The 23,736-nt window shown below is 35.5% G+C and overlaps 1 protein-coding gene and 1 long non-coding RNA gene across 2 annotated transcripts; both read right to left on the reverse strand.

The window, feature by feature from the left end:
• Positions 1–5,684: 5,684 nt before the first annotated feature.
• LOC131019470 (uncharacterized) lies at positions 5,685–6,494 on the reverse strand. Its single transcript, XR_009100268.1, has 2 exons — positions 6,275–6,494; positions 5,685–6,174 (listed from the first exon to the last, which is right to left on the reverse strand). It is a non-coding gene; the product is annotated as an uncharacterized LOC131019470 (long non-coding RNA).
• Positions 6,495–9,473: 2,979 nt separating this feature from the next.
• LOC131019055 (cytochrome c oxidase assembly protein COX15) lies at positions 9,474–12,888 on the reverse strand. Its single transcript, XM_057947739.1, has 7 exons — positions 12,461–12,888; positions 11,838–12,136; positions 11,380–11,605; positions 11,036–11,284; positions 10,844–10,954; positions 10,499–10,630; positions 9,474–10,225 (listed from the first exon to the last, which is right to left on the reverse strand). The coding sequence occupies exons 1-7, from the start codon at positions 12,686–12,688 to the stop codon at positions 10,055–10,057; spliced, it is 1,416 nt and encodes a 471-aa protein (XP_057803722.1). The 5' UTR covers positions 12,689–12,888; the 3' UTR covers positions 9,474–10,054.
• Between the last annotated feature and the right edge of the window lie 10,848 nt (positions 12,889–23,736).

The raw sequence follows: 23,736 nt of genomic DNA on the forward strand, positions 1-23,736 counted from the left end.
TGAATTCAAATACGATTGTGGGGAGAGGTGTGACGGCTACAACGCATGCAAGAGTGAATTGTGTGAAAGTAATTTGTCGTCGATGGGTAATTCGTGTGAAAGGAAAAGATATTCGACGACATGTGGGAGGGTGATAATTGACAGTTAATGGCTTTCTTCCAAAGGATTTCTATACATAGGCGTTTATGGTTTCTTCTTCTTCTTCTTCAAACCAAGTAAGAATCCAACCTCTTAACATCTAGAATTTATTTTAACCATGTTTTATTTGAATAAATTGTGTTGGATAGCCAAAAAATTTAGGGAAATATGTATTTCGGTAGGAAATAGCAAGAGAAGCCGAAAAACATGACTAGCCGTAAAAAATTAGGCCATTTGTGTCATTATCCGACGTTGGTTTCAATATCAGCTAATGGCATAAATGACCTACTTATTGACGCTTAATTGCATTTTTATGCTTATTAAATTATTTAATTATATTTGGCTTGTGTTAGTACTTAAAAAAAATGAAAAACACATCAATACTCTAACCTTGTAGATGACTCGAACCCCCGACCTATTGGTTGGAGGTGAAACGTCTTACCAACAGACTATTGTGTTAGTACTTACTTTCTTACGTTTTCAAGATTTTATAGTGATTTCAGAATGTTTATACGATTTTTGAGTATATTTGAAGTGAAAAAAATTAGTTAAGTGCTGTAAACACAAATTTTATTGTATTCAATAAATGAAATACAAAAATGTGTACAAATCCAAAATATAAGGATTGAGATGAATTTGTTGCAGGTTGCGATTCTCTACTTTAATCCCCTGATTCTTCTCTTCAAACTTCTTTAAATCCTTGGAGGGAAATATATTCTTGATCTCCTTGAACTTGAACGTTGACTTGAATTTGAATTTGATGACTTCAATCCATAGGGCTTCCACCTTATTTTTGAATCAAACGTTGACTTTGATGATTTTGACGAAGAACGCGATGATCTTCTTGTTGAACGCTTTGATTGTTGGAGATGACTTCGTTGTAGTGAATTATTCCTTCAATGCTTGAGCTCTCAAAATGATTTGTGGTCTCTTGATTTCACAAATGACCCATATTTATAGGTGAAGAATGGAGTGGGCTTGTGGGCTTTGGCCCGTCATATTGGGCTTTTAGGACTGAGGTGACGCGATTTGATTGGCTCCTCAAGATTTGTATTTATCTACAAAAAAATATTTAATATTTTATGTAGATTTGCCCCATGTCAATTTTTGATTGGTCAATAAATCCACATAATCAAATATTAATTATATATTTATTTAATCTTGGAATTATATTTAATTTAATTCTAAAATATAAAATAAAATATATAATTTCATATTTAATTTAATAATTTCAACATGGCAGGATTTAATAGGCTATAAATTTAATTGCTTATAAGTACGTATTTAGAATTAGAAAACTGATATTATCCTAAAAATCTTATTAGTCGTCGATAATTATTATTTTTAGGGCACTAGTTGTCGATGGTGGAAACGCGATGACTAATGTCCTAAAAATAATACTTATCGACGGCTAATGAAGTTTTTTAATTGTTTTGATGATTTTAATGATGTTTGTTATATTTTACTTGTTGGAGTTTTTATTATTTAATTGTTGTTCTTATTTGTTGTAACAAACAAGAAATTATTCATTATTGGAGGCTGAGACTATCAATGTGAGGTCCGAGATGAGCACATACTATAAGTCTTCATATTTGATTCGAGTAGTAGAGACATTAAATGTGATTGGGGAGAGGGGGGAGGGGGGGAATTCATTGGTCAAGACATTAATGTGAGGTCCGAGATCAGCACATACTATAAGCCCTCATATTTGATTCGAGTAGTAGCGACATTAAATGTGATTGGGGATGGGGGAGATTCATTGGTCAAGACACTTAGTTAAGGGTGTTTTGATCACCTATTGGATTGGGACCTGGGTCACAAGTGCAATATGATATTGCATCATGTTTTTTCTCGCCATATTAAGATGAGAGGCCATGATAATGAGGATATATGGTTAGTCATAAACAAGAGGAGATTTGTTTTTCGCCAAGGGAATTCGCTCTCGTTATTGGTTTGATGTTAGAAACGTCATCTTTTGATCCCACTGCACACCGCAATGTGAGGCACGTTGTGGCATTCAGACCATTTTATGGTGGACTATATATATCCGTCGCGGGTCTGAGTGATTATTTGACGTGCGTAATTCGGTTCTGGATCCTGATGGCGCGGGCTACCTTCGTGTGGCCTACTTATTAGTGTTCCATCTCAATTCAATAGATCACAAGCCTTAGGTACGGAATGTTAAAAAAGAATAGTTTATAATAAAATAGGAGAGATAAATTAACTTTTCGGTGAATATATTTGTCCAAAAAGTAGGAGAGAGAAATAAAGAAAAAATAATTATGTGTGAGGTAAAATGACATTTGGTGTAAATAATAAATTATGTGGAAATATTTGTTATGTATTGACTTTTCATTTTAAGCAGTGACCTATTGAAATGTGACGTCCAAATAAGAAAACATGACCTATTGAATTGGAACATGTGGAGTACTCATTTAGGACATTTTTACCTTTATGTACCATTTATTTGATTAAAATTATAAAAAATATTAAAATAAGAAAATAAAAAGAGAAGACCCCCCCTCTCCCCACCCACTGCTCCACCGCTTGCCGGCGATCACAACTACGCTTCTGCCACTATCGCGTTTCTACCACAACCATGTTTCTCAAATCATCCACCACCACCACCATCGAGTGCCACAATAAGAAAATAGTTCAATTTAAATTTTAAACTATTGATCAACACTTGAGCGTCGAGTGTTGAATTTCGCATGTTGAGCATTGAGCAATAATTCAATTTGAACTATTACTTATCACTGGAGTGTCGAGCAACTGAGCATCAAGCACTGAACCTAATCCAAATTTGAAGCGAGATAGAGACGCAACGAGGTGTGGCGAGACGGAAGAGAGGGGCGACAGATCTGTGGAGAGAGAGAAAAAAAAATGAAGGGAGGTATTTTAAGTTTTAAACCTTTTGTTTTTTAATTAGAGTTAATTGCCTTTAAATTCTTAAACTATAGTCACTTTTCGTTTTTTCCCTCAATCTTTGAACTTCCCATAAAAATTCACCAACTATTGATTTTTCCCAATTTTCCCATGACGAATTTTCCGACCAACTCCGTACACACGTGGAATTGGAATTATTTGACGTGGATGCGCCAGAAACTTAATAAAATGACGTCGTATGTATTGTACATAAACAACGTCGTTTTGCACGTTATTGTTCAAATAAAATTAGGGTTCTCGCTGAAACCCTCGATTAGACTCGTCGACGGCTGAGAAGCACCGCGGCAGTGGCGGTGAGTTTGGCTTTTTGGCTGATGCTGTTCGACAGAAAGAGAGACATCAGCGCCAGTAAGTTCTTCTTAGCCGATCAATGGATGAGGAAGGCGGCTGGGCGGCGTTACTGCTGCCGCCGTGGCGAGAAAGAGGTGGCGGTTGTCCGCCGCGAGAGAAGAAAGAAATCAAGAGAAAGAAGCCGTTGTTTGGGATCCAGACGGCGGCGACCGACGTCGAGTCGTGAGATTTGAGAGGGGTCTCGAGTTGGGGCACAACATCGGCGATGTCGTTGCTGCCAACGCCATAAAGCCGAGACTGAGGGAGCTAGGGTTTCTGATTTTGGGGGTTTTGGTGATCGAGGGTCAACTGAAGGGAAATGCGACGCTGGGTTAAGGAGGCGGTGATGGCCCCCAACACTGGAAGCGCATCGGCAGCCATGGCTATGCAGCGGCAGAGGAGAGAGTGAGAGAGAGGGGGAAAGGGTGTGAGTGAGATGGGAAGGGATTGCCACGTATTGCCACGTATAGGGTTATATACTTATATGTCAATAATAGAACACGTCGACGCCACGTATTGCCACGTATTAAGTGAATAACGTAGGATAATTCCGATATCGAATTTGGCCGGAAAATCCGTCATGGAAAAATTGGGAAAAGTCAATGTTCTAGTTGAATTTTTCATCTCCTTTGTCGCGTTTATTCATAGTTTTTTGGGCGTTTTCATTGAGTTCTTGAGAGTCTTTGGTTTGAATTGTTAAATTTGTGTGGAATAGACTACTCGTCCGTGCTCGTGTTGTTTTTACAGGTTTTGGACCCATTTTGTGGAGTTTTGGATGAAGCGTAGTGGAATACGCGAAGTGACGAGTCCATAGGCATGAACGGGGCAAGAATCGGGCATCGGATGAGCAAGAACGGGCGCCGGGAAGTCCGTGTGTCGGAGGACACGCGGCCGTGCGCGAGGACGGGCGCCGGGAAGTCGCGCGGTCCGGGCATGCGGCCGCATGCCACGGCCGCGCGAGGATGCAGAACCCGCTGGAAGACCGCGCGGGCCAGGCGCGCGGCCGCGCGAGGAGACCGCGCGAGCTCGCGCGGCCCAGCCATGCGGCCGCGCGACCAGCCCGCGCGAGGCGCCGAGTCAGCCCAACTTTTCCGCTTTTTCACCTAAAACGCGATTTTTGGAGTATTTTCGAGCTAGACGACCTAGGGCATATAAATACCATCTTTTAGCTTATCCCAGACACCTTTTATCATCTTTTATCATATTCTGACTTTTCCTGATAGCTGTGAGACACGGAGCAAGAGCAAGACTGAAGAATCTCGATTTCTCTACGGTTTTTCATAGTTTTATGTTTATTAGTTTTATTGAGATTGTGATTATTAGTCATATGTCTATGTGTGGCTAAATCCCTTTTTCCCAGGGTTTAGGGAGTAAACACGATTCAATTTTCTGACTGTTGATTTAATTAATTGAGATTTATATTCCTTTCTATGTTCTTGTTATAATTGCTTGCTTTATTGCTTGATCACCAATTTAGCATTATCATAGGTTTTAATTTGAGATCGGGAGATGATAATTATAACCTGAACTAAGAACATAGAACACATTTATTCTAATTCTAAAGGGAATTAATAATTGTGAGGGCGTTAATCCTAGGAACTTTTAGGAGTTACATGTTAGAAGTGTGATCCAGGGATGGTAGCCTTGCATGTAATCAACGATTTGTATGCCACGGGAGTGGGTATGAATTAACTTTGAGATTGCATTAGGAATTATCTCATTAATTGAATCAATCATGTTAGTTAGGAGAATCTGTTGAAACCTTTGCCTTGAGAAACTCTCTTTCTTCTGTTACTTCGCATTTTCACAGCTTGATTTCTTTTCAGTATTCCTTTATTTCAATTTAAATTTGTTTTCAAAAATCAAACCTTTACAATTCGGTTTTCCAGATAGAGTAAAGTAATTAAGAGTAGGCATTGATAATCATTAGTCTCTGTGGATTCGACCTTGTTTGCCACTATATACAATTGCACCCGTACACTTGCGGCGTGTAAATAAAATAGCGAACAGTCAATAGTTGGTGGATTTTTATGGGAAATTTAAAGATTGAGGGAAAAAACGGAAAGTGACTATAGTTTAAGGATTTGGAGGCAATTAATCATTTTAATTATGATTTCATTAAAGATATAAATGTCAAGTTTTTTTTTTATAAAAAATGGATATTATTTATATGTTTTAGTTTATGTGAGTATTTTTTTATTTTTATGTTCGAGAATAAGTAAAATCAACCATTAATCAACCTTAATTAAAAATATAAAAATATAGTGACGTCACCTAAAATTAATCCATTTTCTCATTATATCTACGATGATTATACGCAAATTAATACACTTTTGACTGTAATCAACAGACTAGCAAACAAAACCAACCTACAGTAAGGTCATGTACACAATAAAACCACACACACACCGACACACACCATATTTATTGATTGTTACAATCTCAAAATAAAAAAAATATTAGTTAATTAAGTATATAGTAGAAAACATGCAAATGTAATTATGGTCAAGGCCTCCAGCCCTGCTCCGCCTCTGTCGCAGTTTCCTCCGCCGCGGTGCGGGTGGTGGCTATTTCCCCCACCGGCGCCGGCGGCTGCATACAGCGGCGTCATACCACCACCACTGGGGCTGTGTGAGCCACCGTTTCCGCCGGAAACTACAGGATTGCCGCCGCCTCCAACACTGCCGTGGCCAAATTTGTTGACGTGGGCTACTGCTCTTCCTCTTTCTTCATCATTTTCCTTCATCCTTTCATCTCTTCCTACACAATATATACTTAATTGATCAAGTTTTATAAACATGATTTCATTTGGTTACATATAAAGAAATTCTTGCTTGAAATGGAACCCAAAAATCAATACCTACAGAAGTTGCAGAAAGTTGATGAATGCAAAGGAAAAACAGAGGCATGAGCAGAAGCACAATTAGCCTTTCTTTGCTTCTCATTTTTTTTCTTCTTAATTTCCAAACTAAGCTTACATGCAAAAACCACAAAGAAAAACTTGTGACTTTATTCATATATATTGCTCCTCTCTTTGTGCTCTTATACCATTTTATTCTCTCAACTTTACTAAAGTCAGAAAAAGGCTACTTTTCTTTAATATAATAATCTTAAAGTGATCTTATCTGTCGTAAAAAAGTTTAATTATTTAGTTTGTGATAATATCGCACAGTCGAATCTTCTGTAGATAGTGTTCGAGTATAATAGTAGTACGTTTAGAAGAGTAAAATTTGGAAGTTACCAATTGAGAATTTTAGATCAATTAATGATTTGATTGAATCTCTGTAAACTTAAGAACCCCTACATTTTTCTCTACTTAAAAAAAAACGCAAGCCTTGAGTAAATAATTTAGGAAAAATTTTCAGGCTCCAAATTATTTATCAGTCATGATAAATCTTGATTTTAAAGTATAAATGTTACTTGTAAATAGTCAAAACTGAGGATATAATCTCGATTGGATGTTACGAGCCAGCTTTTGCTTAAAGCTAAAAGTTGATGGTGTTAGAATTTAAAATAGAGATGTTTAAAGTTAACACGTTTCAAGCCGCCCTAATTTGATTATTTAACTTTTAAACGGTTCCCTAAAAAAAAAAGCTTTTAAACGGTTGGCTTCAAGCCTTTTGTACCTGGCATAGAAGTTAGAACACATCGAATCTTCTGTTATTAGTCACAACTTAATTAAATATAATTAAAATTCTGGCTTGTGATTTGTATTTGTTATTGTGTCACTGAAATTGTATATACATAAATATTATGTTCCTTCTTTGAAATAGTTCTCGGAAAATTAATTAAAGAGAGACACCACGTATTCGCTAAAAGTATATAATGATACATAATTATAATTATATAAATAAAAATATAGAAATAATAGTTATTTTTATTACTATATTCATGCACACTTACAGGATTTACATGAATTTTTTGTAATAATGTTATTCATGTAAATTCATGCAATAATGTAACATGAATTTACATTGTTATACAATTTTTTTTAATAATATTGTTACACGAATTTTGGTTACACATAAAAATTCGTGTAAATTAATTTTGTGATGTATTAGAGCATATTAATAAAAAATTACTACTATTTTCATAGTTTGATCTATATGGCTATAATTCCTTTTGTTATATGAGAAAAGTTAGAATTGGATATTGTCTCTTAAATATACTAAAATTCGATCTTCGTGTGAAATTGTTTAACGCTAAACGATTGAAACCTGTCCTCTTAAATATATTAAAATTCGATCTTCGTGTGAAATTGTTTAACACTAAACGATTGAAACCTGTTAGAGTGTTACTATTTTTTACGTAAAATAAAAGTATTAAGATAAGACCAAAGTGTGAATTAGAAAAAGTGCAATAACTAAATTTTAGAACAAATCGTAACTGAGTTCCAAAAGTAGTGAATGGAAGTTTGTGGATGCGTTTTTTCCCTTTGTTCTAATGGTACATGATTTAGGTATAAGATGATTTGATTGATGCCTTCATTTAACATATGATAATGTGAAATGAAATTTTGATCAAACATTTCACACGTAAAGAATTTATAATGAACTTTATACTTTTGACCAACTTGGCTACATTTGATACTCTTCTTTATTCCCCAGAGGACAATTATCCATTTCTTGATTTCCATATTTTAAGGTCTACTTATCAAATCTTTGCACGTCTACTTTTGAAAAGGATCTAATTGGGTTTTTTTAATTTTAATTAGAGTTTGCTGATTTCCAATTAAAACTTAGTACTAATTGGATGTAGTTTCATGCTGACACGAGAACGTTCTCACAAGAGACATAAAATTTATATACAATGTATAAACAAAAAATATATATAGAGAAATATTTATCAATATATTTACAAGAATAACACAATTTTTTTATAACAAAGAACAATTACGAATCTCGATTAAAATTCTTATCATCATCTTCTTTAACAACATAATCACCGCTTACATCTATATATTAAAAAGGGAGTTTCCAATTTGAAATCAATTTCAAAATTGAGTGGCAATTTTGTAGTTATAATAAATTGAAGGTCTATGTTTAAATTATATATTTTTATTTTCATTTTCTTTAACTTCTTATTTGTTGTTACATTTCTTTCCAAAATTGTGAAATTGGATTAATTATAAAATATTTAATATGCATATCAAATTAAAGATCACTATAATATTTTATGAAAATATTTTATTTTAAATGTAAAAAATAAATTTGTTTAAATATTAAGATTTTATAAATTTCTCTCTCCTCTCTCATATTTTTTGAAAATATTTTTAATTCTTTTTAATTAGTATTTTATTTTTAATTTTTTTAACTTATTTTTTTTGTTTTTGTTTTTCATAATATCAAAATTTATAATTGTGAATTCTTTTTTTTTTCAATATTCAATTCAAATATATTTAATTAAAATTAAATTTTTATTATATTTAAAAGTATAATAATTGAATTAGTATTAATTTTATATAAATATAAAAATTAAAAATATTTTCTCGTGCATTGCACGGGATGCAAATGCTAGTTAGTTTAAAAATAACAATTTTACAACTATTAATTACAAATGAAACAATAATTATTTAATATTTATTTCTATATTCTTAGTATAGGTAAAGCAATTATCATTGAATTAAAATTAAAAAATTACAAATTTGTAAAGTTGGTTGTTGTGTTAGCCTTTCAACTTAATTAACATCATTTTGGTCATTTACAGTTATTATTAATCGAATATATGAAAACTGGTTCGGTTCAACGGGTCACCAGTTTTGACCGAGTTTCACCGGGTCACAGCGGGTTTTGATATGAAATTAGACATTTGAACTCTCAGGTTTGCGGTTAAATTGATTGAACAGCGACAAAGTTAACGCACCCAAGACTCTCTTTCAAGAGGTTATTAGTTCAAATTCCACCAACGATGTATAAGTTATATTTTGTTTGAATGTTGAATTATATTTGTTTGAATATTTGATCTAATTTATAAAAGCATGATTATTATTTAATTAATTTCAAGTGTAATATACACAAGTATTTATTTCTCAAAAAATAAAAAAATAAATAAAAATAAACTTGAGTGAACATGCTTCTGTAATTCACCAGGAATTCGAAACTTAGACATTGTTTGTACCATTCCCTGTATCTTAACTAGATTTGTCAAATAAAAGAGAAACAAATGACTCTAGAATCCTATCATCCCACATGCCTCAATTCCCAGATAACAAAATTCTAGACTTCTAAATCCAAAATCACATAATTACAGCAATAATGGGAACTCAGCACCCAACTTCAGCTGCTGCATTTCGAAATAATTCTGCCTGCAAACAGCACTCTCACCACTAGCGTTGCTTTTTCAACAGACATGTTCTCAACCACCCGACACTGCCAACAGTCGCCGGAGAGGGAGTTCCGTTGGATTCCCAGTCCCACAACACAGGTAATTTAAAGACTTTCAACATGAACTTATTCATATCAAAGTTTTCGCAGCAGAACTACAGAAAAAGCCCGTTAAAGTCATTGATATGATTCATGCTAACAACACCAAAAACACATTCATCTCACAAGAATAATAATTGACACCTCAGCTGCAGAAAAATGGAGACGTGATGGCCACTGTCAATAATATGTTAACTTCTTACTAAGAGGCTAAACTTCTAGGGTGTTTTCACAACAGTAGGAAGAGTCTTGAGAAGTTGCAACGAAGGTCGACGCAGAGTGTGGTTGAGAAGAATCATAAAGGTTAGAAGAGTTAGAGCTCCAGCTTGATGAGCACTGCCTAGTGAAACTGGGACATATGATAGAAGAGTTGAAATCCCCAAGGTAACCTGCAGGGATATAAACAAGAGAATAACTGATGTGGATAACTGCCTAGAATGAGGCAACTTATGACCTCAATCTCAATTTTTGTAAACCTTTTTTATATCTAACACTAACACATCTTATAAGTAATTAGAACTTATTTAGAGAAGATTTCTATGACGTGACAGCATGCAGTTCAAAGTGTATCAGTATCAATAAAAGCTTGGATTTTCATATAATCTCAAGGTTTCTTTAATTAAGTAGTTGTAGGATGGTTCAATTATAATGGGGACTAGTACCTGAAGGGCAGCCATACCCACTGTGTTTCCTATCAAAGACCGTACGGCAGGATGTAAATCAAGTTTCCTTGTTGACCACCACAAGCCAGCAATAGCACATAACGATGTAGTAGCGAGTATTCGATGGTCGAGCTGCCATACATTAGAAAATAAATATCAGTAAGAAAATAAAATAGCACTTTGCAGACTTAAGGGTCTAAACACAAGATTATTTCTAATTATAATCAAACAATATGTAATTTAACTATGCTTGCATACTTGAGATAATAAAAATGATTGGCTAGATTCCTTATTTATCTATCGTGTGCCTCAAAAGTCACATGTACTGTTCAAGATAACACTTACTTGCACTGTTGCTGTATTCTCAAAGAAATTTCGTATCAGTGGCTTCAGGATCAGTACATCTTCCGGAATCCATGTATCACCCATCTTTGGGAAAGTATTATAGGCACGGCCCTGGATTGATACACCATTATAAGGTCATTCCAAACAGCCAAAGTTAGACAGTAGGTAAAAGTGACGTCCAGAAAGACATACCGCATCATTACCAGCAACAAATGCTCCCGAGACAGCGGTGACCCCAACAAGAATACTTACAGGAAGTGCAATACGCTTGACTTTCGCTGCCCCTTGAACCCACACTCGAGATTCTGCTGCAAGGGGTTCGGGCATAACAACAGAAAGAGCAGTCCAAAACAGCCCGGTATAAATAGCAAATGCCGATGTCAAATGAGCTGCTAGGCGGTAAGGGCTCACTCGTGGTTCAGTATACTCAGATGCGGGTTCCTAAGAGGATAAAAGTTAACACATTTCTGAAAAGCTGTATATATGCCAAGGTATTGGAATATAAAAATTTAGTGCTTTGGAGAATTGGAAGTCACCTCTAAACCACTCTTGACCATCCACCACCCAATTAGTCCTTGTCCAGCTCCAAGAGCAAATAGTCCAGAGAGCCTAAGTCCCAGTTGGACTGTAATATATCCTTTTCGGAGGAAGTACGAGAAAGGCAATGCAAACATTATACCCAATGCTCTTCCCCACATACGATGGGCGTACTCCATCCAATATATGAACTTAAAATCATCAAGACTCATCCCTTTATTTATTCTGCACCGACCAAAATTGGATTAACATGCCAATGCCCAACTAACCGAAACTATCACAGAATCGGTTCACACGTTTTCAACAGCTTCCCATGCAATCATTATTCAAAATTCATCCATGGACAAACAAATGACATATCATATTCAGCATAATAAGTGGATCTCTTAGCATACTATTCCAAAAGCTAATCCAGTAGATCAATTAAGAGCAAATTTTTGGAGGATATGTGAATTACCGTTTGTATTCAGGTGATTGCTTGTATTTTTCAAATTCAACTAACCATTCCTCATCTGACAAAGGAGGAAGACCACCAGAGAATTTCCAGTCAGTCATTGAAAGGCCGGATCTAGTCAGTCGAGTAACACCACCAAGTACCACCATACTGAAGACCCAAGCAGCAGATACAAAAAGCCAAATACCAACTGCTTTCTGAGCTTTGGGCCCGGCATTGACCAGAAGCTTCACTCCTCCAGTATTTTTTGAAGAGATAGATGCCGAAGTTGAGAAATTTCTGAACGAGGGTTTACAGAAGTTCTAGGGGAAAAAACACTTATTTGTCAACCTCATGGTCCTAATCCATAGTATCAGAAAATAGATGCATTAACAAATCCAAAAAACATTATCCAAAGTTATTGCAGATGACATTAAGGGCAAAAAAAAAAAATGAAAAATAAAATGATGCGAGGAATTTCGACTCCAATTTTGCACCTAAACATTTTTTGATTCTAAATCAGGACGAAATCTTCTATCAAACTATCAACGTTAGCATTCTATGAAATTGATTGCAGAAATTGGGATGGATGACAATAATAAAAATAAGATGAACGAACTGTGGAAAACTGCAAATGAAAATAATACCTTCATATCATTTTGAAGCAACGATCTTAAACCGCGGCTGACTAAGCTTCGTGTGACCGGGGCTCCAGGGATAATTCTTGGAAACAACGAATAAGATCTGGATTGTGGCTCAACTGAGAGTCCAAAATGTGGGGAAAATGCATTACATCTTGTGGAATTCGATGAGGAAAATTTTAAGGCTACGGATTTGGATTTCCGTAGCAGAAGAAGCAACCGACTTTCGATCATTGTATAGATGGGCAAAATCTTGCCGTCTTTCTTCTCCCTTCCTTTACAGTGGCTTCAGTCACAAGCAATGGGGTTTAGGGGGGTTTTTGAAGAAGATGGTGACGAACCGGTTTATTCGAATCCGTGACCCGAAACCGATCTAATTTTGTGACTTCTTAAATCTTAACCAGATAAATCTACATGTAGCATGTACTTTACACTACTTTTTCTCGCAATTACTCCCTCAGATACGACAAATCGTGGTCTTATTATCATATTGCAACATTCCTAAACATTATACTTCCCCAACCCTGAAATAAGTTCATTTTTTTCCTTTTTGGGATATTCTTCAAATAAGTTCTTCTTTCTTTCTTTCCATTTTTAGACAACTACCCCACCACTAATAATACTTTATTTATTCTTATTTTCCACTTTTTCACCACTCTCAATACTAATTACTCCCTCCGTCCCTGAAATAAGTTCATCTTTTTCCATTTTGGGACGTCCCCCAAATAAGTTCCTCTTTCTTTCTTTCTATTTTTGGACAACTACCCCACCACTAATAATACTTTATTTATTCTTACTTTTCACTTTTTCACAACTCTCAATACTAATTATACCACTTTTTCACATTTTCATCACTCTCAATACTAATTATAACATATTTTTCTCCACTATCAATACACTTTACCATTTTCCTTAAAACTCGTGCCGTCCCCAAAGAGGAACTTATTTTGGGGACGGAGGGAGTATAACACTTTTTCATTTTTTCACCACTCCCAATACTAATTATATAACATATTTTTCTCCACTATCAATACACTTTACCATTTTTCCTTAAAACCCGTGTCGTCCCCAAAGAGGAACTTATTTTGGGGACGGAGGGAGTAGTATATTTTTATTTAAAAATGATCTCACAAATTCCCTAAAAAAAATGACTCCACAAACTTTCCTTTCCCCTTCCACTATTTACAAAAGTATATGAGACTTAATTTCCACTCAAACACAATTACTACATTTTTTAAAAATCTATGTCATCTCCATTGGACCACAATTTTTAGGAACAAAGGAAGTATTTGTTAGTTTTTTTTTTATCTTTTCTTTCTTTTTGCCTTTCAACATTAAATTAATTTTTAGATTTCCTTTTGTATTTGTAAAGATATTGAAATTTAAACATTGTTCCTAGTTCTTCTTTTTTTTTTGATAAATTACATAAGTAAATAAAGAAATTATTTAAAGACAGCGCGACGGAGGACTCGAACCCAAAACCTTAGGTTTTGGGCATTAACTTCTTACCGTTAGGTCAACACACGCACATTATTCCTAGTTCTTTTGTTGTGCATTTTGTTGGTCATAGTAGGGGCCTTTGTATTATGGCCAAGGATGCATCTACGTGTCATTTGTTAAATTTCTCTAACAATCATATTAACATGGTGATTCAGATGGACAAGAAATAATGTCTGACCGATTTTTATGGGTATCATGGATGTTATAGGAGGCGTAAGTCGTAGGATTTATTGCGGCGACTTAGGATTGTTAGTATGCTCCATTGGCTTGTGATGGGGGATTTCAATGATATTATTGATGAAAATGAGAAGCGAGGTAGGGTGCAACACCCGAATTGGTTGTTCGCAGGTTTCTGAAGGACTGTGCTCGATTGCAATATAAAGATATCCCTCCAAAAGGTATCCCTTTACATGGTTGAGAAGACGCGAGTCTGTAGACGAGGTGGAATAACGGTTGGATAGGGCGATGGCTAACCTAGACTGGTTTTATCTTTTTTCCTTAGCTACCTTGTTGAATCTGGTTGTACTTATTTCGAATCATACTTCTATTTTATTAAATACCAATGGTGAGTAGGTTAGAGTGGTTAGTAGGAGGTTTCATTTTGAGAATAAATGGTTGTTGGAGGTCGATTTTGGTTTGATCTTGCAAGGCCTTTCAAATGGAAGCATTGGTCAGAAGATGTTGGAGCGTCTGGTCTCTCTGGCTGAGTCTCTTTTGACTTGGGCTAAAGGTTTTTCTGCGAAGTTGAGCTTCGATAAAATACGGTTAGAGAGGCATATTGAGAGACTACAATGTTGCACTGATGTTGATTCTGTAAGGCAACTAGGAGTAGCGAAGGAGAAGATAAGGGTTATTTTGGCTACAGAGAAAACTCGTTGGCGGCAATGAGCTAAACTCGACTAGCTAAAGGAGGGAGATTTGGATACTAGATTCTTCCATTATATGTGTTCAATTAGAAAGAAGGTCAATCATATTACAGAGAGAGGACGGCTCATGGGCGGTAGACGTGGCTGACATTCACGGGGTGGTTCAAGATTATTTCACCAACATTTTTAGACAGAATGACGAGAGGCACAGTTTGGAGGGGATTACGGATTTTATTACTCCAAAAGTCGGTGCAAGGATGAATAATGAGCTCGAGAAGGATTTTCGGAAAGTGGAGTTTGGTGATGCCATTAGCCAGATGCATCTTGATAAATCCCCGGGACCCCATGGTTTTAACCCGAGTTACCAAAAGTTCTGGAACCTGGTTGGGGATGATGTGTTTCGTTCTTGTACATCGTGGATTAGGAATGGCTCATTCCGTTGTGGGCTGAATGACACACATATTATGTTTATCCCAAAGTTTGATCATGCTTCCAAGATGAAATATCTTTAATCAATTTCTTTATGCAACGTCATCTACAAAAATTTTTCTATGGTACTTTGTAATTGGATGCAGCGTGTGCTACCAGGGCTGGTTAGTTAGAGTCTGCGTTTGTGAAGGGGAGAAGTATCCAAGATAATGTAGTTATAACTTTTGAAGCTATATATTCATTTGATAAAAATGAGGAATATGAGGAGCAAGGGTGATGTTGCTCTTAAAGAGTGATTGATATCTTATATTTGTGTTTGGTAATTTAGATATGAAATTTAAATAACATGAGTTAGTTGTTTGGTACTCTAAATTAAATAAGCAAATTACAATTTTAACCTTATCAAAATTTAAATAAATAAATGTTTAAAAAGTAAAAATAAAAAGATAGGTCGGCAATTACGCCGCCTACCATCTCCAAAACAAATTATTGCGGATTGCGTCGTCCACCGTCTCAGTTTCTTATCTCTTTGTTCAAATTCTTGCAAAATTCAAACCTCTTCTCTGTCTCCCAATTCCCCCGTCCATAAATTATTGCGGAATTCAAATTTGTTTAGAAAACCTTGCAAAGAATATTATAACTATCAATGCAACGTTGAAAGTAAAGTTCGTCCACAAATTCGTCCCCAAACTCATTAAAAGACAATTTTTTCCCTCATATTTTCAACTTAATTCTTGCAGAAATCATCAACAAATCCCTTTACCGTTTTCACTCTCTTCTTTCTCTCTCACTGCGAACACATTGCTATCATCGCTTTTACTCAACAACCACCAACCACCGTCTTCTTTACACCGTCTGCAAAATGTCGTTATTCCTGCTCAACAAATGCCACAATACTATCGCCGATTAATAATGTATTGTAGTTGAAATGGTGGATCCAAAAGAGGGTGGATACCAGAGGGTAATCTCGTCCCCTCAATTTTAATGTGGCACTATTGAAACCTGAAAACGGTATCCGAGGTTGAGGCTCATATTTTCTTGCTAGAAGTAACCAAGAAATAGAAGCGGGTCGTATCCTTTTTTTGGGCTTAACAACTAAGGCATGTAAGTTACCAAACAAATAGTTAACGTTAAGCCTAAATATATTCGCTATCTAGATTTATCAATGCTACCAAACTGGGCTTTTGGATTGACAAAGGAAATTAATAATTTGGAGGACACAATCAAATAATCTTCTCTTAAATGTCGTTTACGTCAAAAAGATAAATATAAATATATATAGGATGTGGTTCAATGGAGAATGACCCTAAGTATAGAGATTAAAGAATTAATCTCTACCATTAAAACCACTTAATCTTGCGGTTATCATTAAATGACTTTTCAGATCCAAAATTAATTTAGAAAAAATCGCACCATTATTTTTAATTGATAGGTAAAAAAAAAAAAAATCAGCTAAAATTTATTGCCATTTACAGATTTTGGAGCATCAAATCTCCATCCCCTTCTTCCGCCACAGCCGCCACCACTGGTCCACTGCACATCATTTCTTCCCCCTCGCTGAACCGCCAGTGGCCATTAGGACCGTCGTCGCCGTCACGATTCTCACCATCAACAACCCCATCTCCCTTTCTATTCCAACGGAGAGCGACGAGAAGCGCTGCCGTTCCCTTCTCCTTCCGCCGCCGCGACTTACCACCCCCACCACCACCTCTGATTCGCCCTCTCTCTTCCCCCGTGAATTTTAGACCGAACAATCAAGATCTTGAAACCTCGTCGTAGTCCCAGACGTCCGGCCCGACTACTCGCCGGATCCCCCAACCAACCATGCCATCACCGCCGCTGCAACTTACCACCACCACCACCACCTCTGATTCTCCCTGAGTCGCTCCCTCTCCTCTCCCCTGAATTACAAATCGTACAACCAAGATCTCGATACATCGTCGCCGTCTCGGATCTCCAGCCTAACTACTCGCCGGAGCCCCCAACCAGCCACGCCATCGCCACGTCCTCCTTCAACCTCTTTAGTCCCTGACTCACTCGACTCTTCCCCCATCAACACACACCCTAAAATTTCATATCTGAAATTTCAGAATTTTGGGGAAATCCTCTTCCATGAATGAGATCAATTGCAGAATTAGTTGCCATTCTTCTCATCTTAATCGGCGAGTCCTCTTCCATGGAATTTTGGGGAATTAGTTGCAGAATGAGATCAATTGAAGAAAGGGAACGGTAAGGAAAGGTCAATTCAGAATATATTAGTTTTTAGAAAATTTGAATATAATTTGTTCATTTAGAAATTATGTTTTGTTCGTAAAAAAATTATACTCCGTTCATTGAAAATTTGTGAGTATTTATTAAGTATTATATTCCTGAATAATATTATTGATATATGATTCAGAATTGTAAAATTATTTAACATAAAATATTTTGAACAAGCATTAAAAATTTACGAACATCGAAATAAATATTTGAATTATTCTTGTTGACATAAAATGTTTAACATAAAACAATTCGAGCAAGCATAAAAAAATTACAAACATCTAACATAAAATATTTAACGTAGAACTTTTCAAACAAGCCTAAAAAAATTACGAAAAAATAAATTAAAATATTGTACAGATAAAAATCGAAAATATATGAGAAAAACAAATCTTTCCATATCTTGAAGAGATGATTTTACAGTTATCATTAAATAGACTATATACAAATTTAACCTTTTCATACATAATAAAGAAAATAAATATGAATAAATCTCATTCATCGGATTTGAAATATGAAAGCCCAGGATTCATTCTTTATTCTCTATATATTTGTCTTTCTTTATCGAACTTTTCTCTCTCTCTATATATATATATATATAGGGAGAGGTTCAAGAAAGAACCACTAAATAAAAGAAGAACGGAGAACCATTTTCAGCCATTCGATCATCAAGATTTACGGTGGATGCATCATCTTGTTGGATGAATGCAGATCCTGAGTTCGAATCCTGAAGGGAGCAATTTTTTATTTTATTTCAGCCTACTTCTTTTGCTGCTGTCGGCCGATTTGAGTGAAGAATGAGAGAGTTCTGGGTTCGGTGAGATAGAGGGCAAGTGATGGGGGCGGGAGTCGAGAGAGAGAAGGGAGAGCCGAGGGTGGCGCGGCTTGTCGCCCCTACTCCTCTGGTGAGTTCCACGGCGGCGAATTCCGGGATGGGGCGGGCGGATTTCGTCCAAGGAGAAGAGGGGGTGGGCGGTGTTAAATGAGAGAGAGTGGTGCCGCGTCTAATTGAGGGATAAAAGAGAATAAGGGTTTGGGTGTTGGGCTCCTATTTTGGGCCGAGAAAAGAAAAGAGAGGGCTGCTGGGCCGATTTTTATTTATTTAACCTGGGCTCACTTTTGTTTAAATAAAACGTTGGGCCTCTCTATTTTAAATCCAGTTGGGACTATATTGTATTAAAGTGTTGGGACGATTTTTAACTGGAATATGGGCTGATTTTTTTATTTATTTAACATGGATTGTTAGTTGGGCCTGCGTTTATTTAAATTTTGGGATGCCTTACTATTTTAACTGATTAGACTTATTTAGTTTGATTAATTATTTTAATGAATAATTTACATATTAATATTATTGTTATGTGCACATTTTAAGTAATCACTTATTATATGTTTAAGTTGATTTTCATAAATCCAATTATTAAAGAAATCGAATAAGGATATTGTTGGTGTCCTTCACTCAAGAATTTTAGTTTTCAATTATTTATTCATTAAATTTTGAAAACCCGGCTAAGTGAATCATAGAATGTTAATCACTTTATCATGATTTAAGATTAGATTCAGGAGACCTATTAAGAGTATAGATTTCTTGTAGGCTTCGTGGATCGTGAGGATTAGCACTGCTATTCCGATTCATAGATAAAATTAAATGACAGGCATTGCCTATACAGGTGGGCTTATTTTTCAAATGTATGATTTAGCTATTGAGCTTAAATGTTTCATGAAATGCAAACTGTTTATCCAATAAATATTTTTGTGCACTCTGTTATGTTTAAGGCTCGCAATTCATGGATCGATCGAGGTTCTCTTATGGCCTAAAACGTTATTTGAGAATTGTGTACATTTGTTAGTTGTTTCGGTGGGTTGATCTCCATCGGGCACTAATTCATGTAAGAAGCGTTATAAGGGTACTCAAAACACTCATGTTTTCATGGTTTTTAATGTTCTTATGATGTTAATTTTATAGGAAATTGAGTGTTTGATGATTGTTTTGTGCTTAAATTGCTTTATTTTGTGAAATATGTTACTTGCTTGAACTTTGATGATTTTTATAGAAATTTGGAGTTCGAATTTGGACTGTTGGTCTTAATGAAAGTTGTAGTTCGTCTTGATACGAGTTCGTAGGTGCAAACGGTTTGCATATCCACGTTTGAACGAGAAAGATATGGCCGAAACAAGAAAGTCACGCGCAGCAATAAATAGTGTCCGACGGGAATTTCCGAATTCTCGGGAATTTTCGGAATTTTCGGATTTTATCAGTATTTTCGAGTTCTACAATGTATTTATCTCATGTGCTTATATATAGGTCATTTCCTTGACCTATTAGACACATCTCTTTACCTATTTTCTCCATCTTTTCAGTTTTAGACTTAGACTTTCATATATTAGCTTTACTTTCCTACAAGATTCAAGCAGTCATTCAACATTCTTCCGGGTTTTATCTATTTTATTTATTTCAATTGTTTTCTTTTATTTATGCTTTTATTTTATTTTATGATGTCCAGCTAGTTTTTTATCTGATTCTAGGGTTTGTAAATAGTTAATTGAATTCATGTGATTAATTTGTTAATACCTTTTTGCCTTCCAGTTTATGATTCATAATTCCTGGTGCTTGATTTCTTGTGGATTATCTGGCCAATAATTTGCATGTGTAGCTATTCGGTTTGAGACCTAGCGGAGATAACTGCTTAGCGGATTCAGGAATGTATGATATGATTTTAACCTTGAGACTTAGCGGAGATAGGTGGATCATAGGGAGCTATTGGGAGTTAGTAGATTTTCTTGAGACCTAGCGGAGATAGAGAATTTACTAATCTACGATCGTTGCTGCTCTAGCGAGAGTAATTGATTAATTAAGCGATCTCTCATTATAACTGGATTAAACTGGTAATTAGGATTAATAGGTTGATTATGTGAATTTGATTAATGAATTTATATCTCTAGGATCAGTCGTTTTATTTATCTGATTTTATTTATTTTCTCTTGAGTTTAGTTTTTATTTTCCTTCATATATTTGGTTGCCTGAATATTGCTATAAGAATTATTAGGATTACTTAGAGTAATTTCGTTTATCAGTCCCTGTGGATACGATACTCGGTTACCAATTTTTGTTACAATTGCACCGTGTTAGTTGCGGTATTTTGTTGCTAAGGGTAATGGTTCGGCCGGAATCCTTGAGACCTCCTAACTCAGCTCTGTCAACCTTGGTCCTGGACGAGTACTCTTTTTCCTCAGCTGTTATGAGGTCTTAACGAGGCTCGGCCCTTAGTCTGCAGCTTTGTGCTTTCAAGGGTTTTTGGTTTTCCGTTGTTGTTTCTTTTCTTTTTAATAAAATCTTATTTCAGAGGTATTTTGTTGCTAATAAATTAGTGATCAACTTTTTGGCGCCGTTGCCGGGGACTGTGTAGAATTTACTTTAATATTTCTGATGGGACTTAGGCATTATTTCAGGTTTTTATTTATTTTTTTATTTCATGGCTCCTGATGTTTGACTCAGAGTATAGGCGTATAGTGGAAGATCTAGAAAGATTGCTCGAAGAATTGGACAGGCGTGCACAACATCAGTCATATTCAAAGCTGCAGGATGCCGAGGAGAAAGATGAGGAGATTGAGAAAATAGCAGTTGATGAGCCCTATACTCCAAAGGAGAATTTTAGCATCCCTCATATTTCTGCTGCTATAGAGCATATTTCTATTCCTGCTCCTCCCAGGTTCAACTACAAGCTTGCTGCTCCATTCTCCTGTTGCTTGGCCAAACCACGTAATGATGAAAAAATGGCCAAGTTTATGGAGATATCTTTGAAGCAGAATGATCCTAATAGCTTTATCGTTGCTTGTGTGATTGGTTGGCATACTTTTTTAGAGGTGTTATGGGATTTAGAGGTTTATCTTATTTTGATGCCTCTCTTTGTTTTCCATCGTGTGGGGATAGGATGAGCCATGAGGTATCGTCGAGCTCTAGACGTTAAATTAAGCACTTGTTGGGAGGTAGCCCAATTGTTTTTCTTTGTTATGTTTTTCTTTCTTTTAGTTTTTTTTTTTTTTTTTTTTTTTTTTGTTTCTTTGTTTTGTTTGGGAGTTTAGTGCAGTTGAGCTTGGAAGATGCGGGAACTCGCACCTTGTCTATACTACCACCTTGGAGCATGTGTTTCTGTGAGTAGTGACACACATATCATCATCCCTCCAAACTTATTTTTGAACTTATGTTCTGTAATAAGTTTGGGGGAGGGTGGTGAGAGTATATATGTATATCACTTTTATTATTTTTGTTGGCTTTATTGTTTTATCTTGCTTGGTTGGTGGTGTGTGATTGTTAGCTCCATTAGATTTCTGATGAGATGCCAATGATGATTTCTGTGAAGAAAAAAAAATGAATTTGATTTTCTTTGATGATTTGAGCATAATTGGAACTAATTTGCATAATTCTAGAGTGATTTTAACCTTGACTTTTGAACGTTGAATAAACCTGTAAGATTTTGAGCCATAACTGTTTATAATACACAGTTTATTTTTTTGTTGTGAGTTTTGTCATATTGCATGTGGTGATCTTCTAGAACTTGTCATGGTTTCTGTATCGAGGTTGCTGTTGTGCCCAAGATTAGGAGATGATTTTAGGCCTTTTTATTTGCCACATTATTATCTCAAACACTATCCTTAACGAAAAAATTATCCTTTGTTATCCACTTTGAGTCTATTTAGCTTTTATTCTTTAGCCGGATGATAGGGGGTGATGTAGTATATGGGGATCTCTGTGTGGTGAATATCATAGTGGATCATGAAAAAAGAAGGGATGATATTGTGCTACTATTTACTCTTATAAGCTCTAGAAAGTTGTGAAAAGAGAAAAAAAAATTGTTGAGAGAAAAAAAGAGAAAAGAAAAAAAAAAAGAGAAAAAGTGTGAAGTCGAGTGTACATTGATAAATTTGTTAGAAAATCGACTTTGTGTGTTGGAAATAAATGGAGAGCATAAAAAAGTGTTTAGTTCTGTTTTGTGATGATTAAATCCCTTGAGTTGTGTTGATTATGGTGATATAGTTGGGGTGGAAGATGAAATTCATTCCATGCTTGATTAGTGAAGTCATAAGGTTGGTGTTCTTGATCTATTTCAATCACTTAGCCTATATTTCCCTACCTTAACCATTACATTATAACCCGAAGAAAAAGACCTTTTTGATCTTAGTCCTAGCACACTTTTAGCGATAGAGATTGTAGACGATTGGCAAGCTTGTGGTAAGTGATCTACATTGTATTGAATTCGATGAGAGTATACACGTCAGGTTCCATCAAATTGAGAGTTGAGTGATACACATACCTTGTGAGATTCAATTGTTTGGAATGTCAGGGTTGATTTTGCTATAGGTTGTGTTTATTGGTGAATTTTGTGCTTAATTATTGTGGATTTGAGAATTCTAAATTTCTTTATCTTTCGGAGGCATCGATGAGCTAGATTTCTTACTCATTCGTGTTATTGATTGTGTTCTTCTCATTATTCGAGGACGAACAATGACTTAAGTTTGGGGGAGTTGATAACACTCATGTTTCCATGGTTTTTAATGTTCTTATGATGTTAATTTTATAGGAAATTGAGTGTTTGATGATTGTTTTGTGCTTAAATTGCTTTATCTTGTGAAATATGTTACTTGCTTGAACTTTGATGATTTTTATAGAAATATGGAGTTCGAATTTGGACTATTGGTCTTAATGAAAGTTATAGATCGTCTCGATACGGGTTCGTAGGTGCAAACGGTTCACAAATCCGAGTTCTGACGAGAAAGATATGGCCGAAACACGAAAGTCGCGCGCAGCAGTGAATAGTGTCTGACAGGAATTTCCGAATTCTCGGGAATTTTCGGATTTTATGAGTATTTTCGAGTTCTACACTGTATTTATCTCCTGTGCTTATATATAGGTCCTTTCCCTGACCTGTTAGACACATCTCTTTACCTCTTTTCTCCATCTTTTCAGTTTTAGACTTAGACTTTTATTGTTTTCATAGATTAGCTTTATTTTCCTACAAGGTTCAAGTTGTCATTCAACATTCTTCCGGGTTTTATCTATTTTATTTATTTCAATTGCTTTCTTTAATTTATGCTTTTATTTTATTTTATTTTATTTTATGATGTCCAGCTAGTTTTTTTTATCTGATTCTAGGGTTTGTAAATAAATAATTGAATTCATGTGATTAATTTATTAATACCTTTTTGCTTTCCAGTTTATGATTCATAATTCTT

The sequence above is a fragment of the Salvia miltiorrhiza genome, chromosome 1, assembly GCF_028751815.1.
Source record: "Salvia miltiorrhiza cultivar Shanhuang (shh) chromosome 1, IMPLAD_Smil_shh, whole genome shotgun sequence".
Taxonomy (NCBI): Eukaryota; Viridiplantae; Streptophyta; class Magnoliopsida; order Lamiales; family Lamiaceae; genus Salvia; species Salvia miltiorrhiza.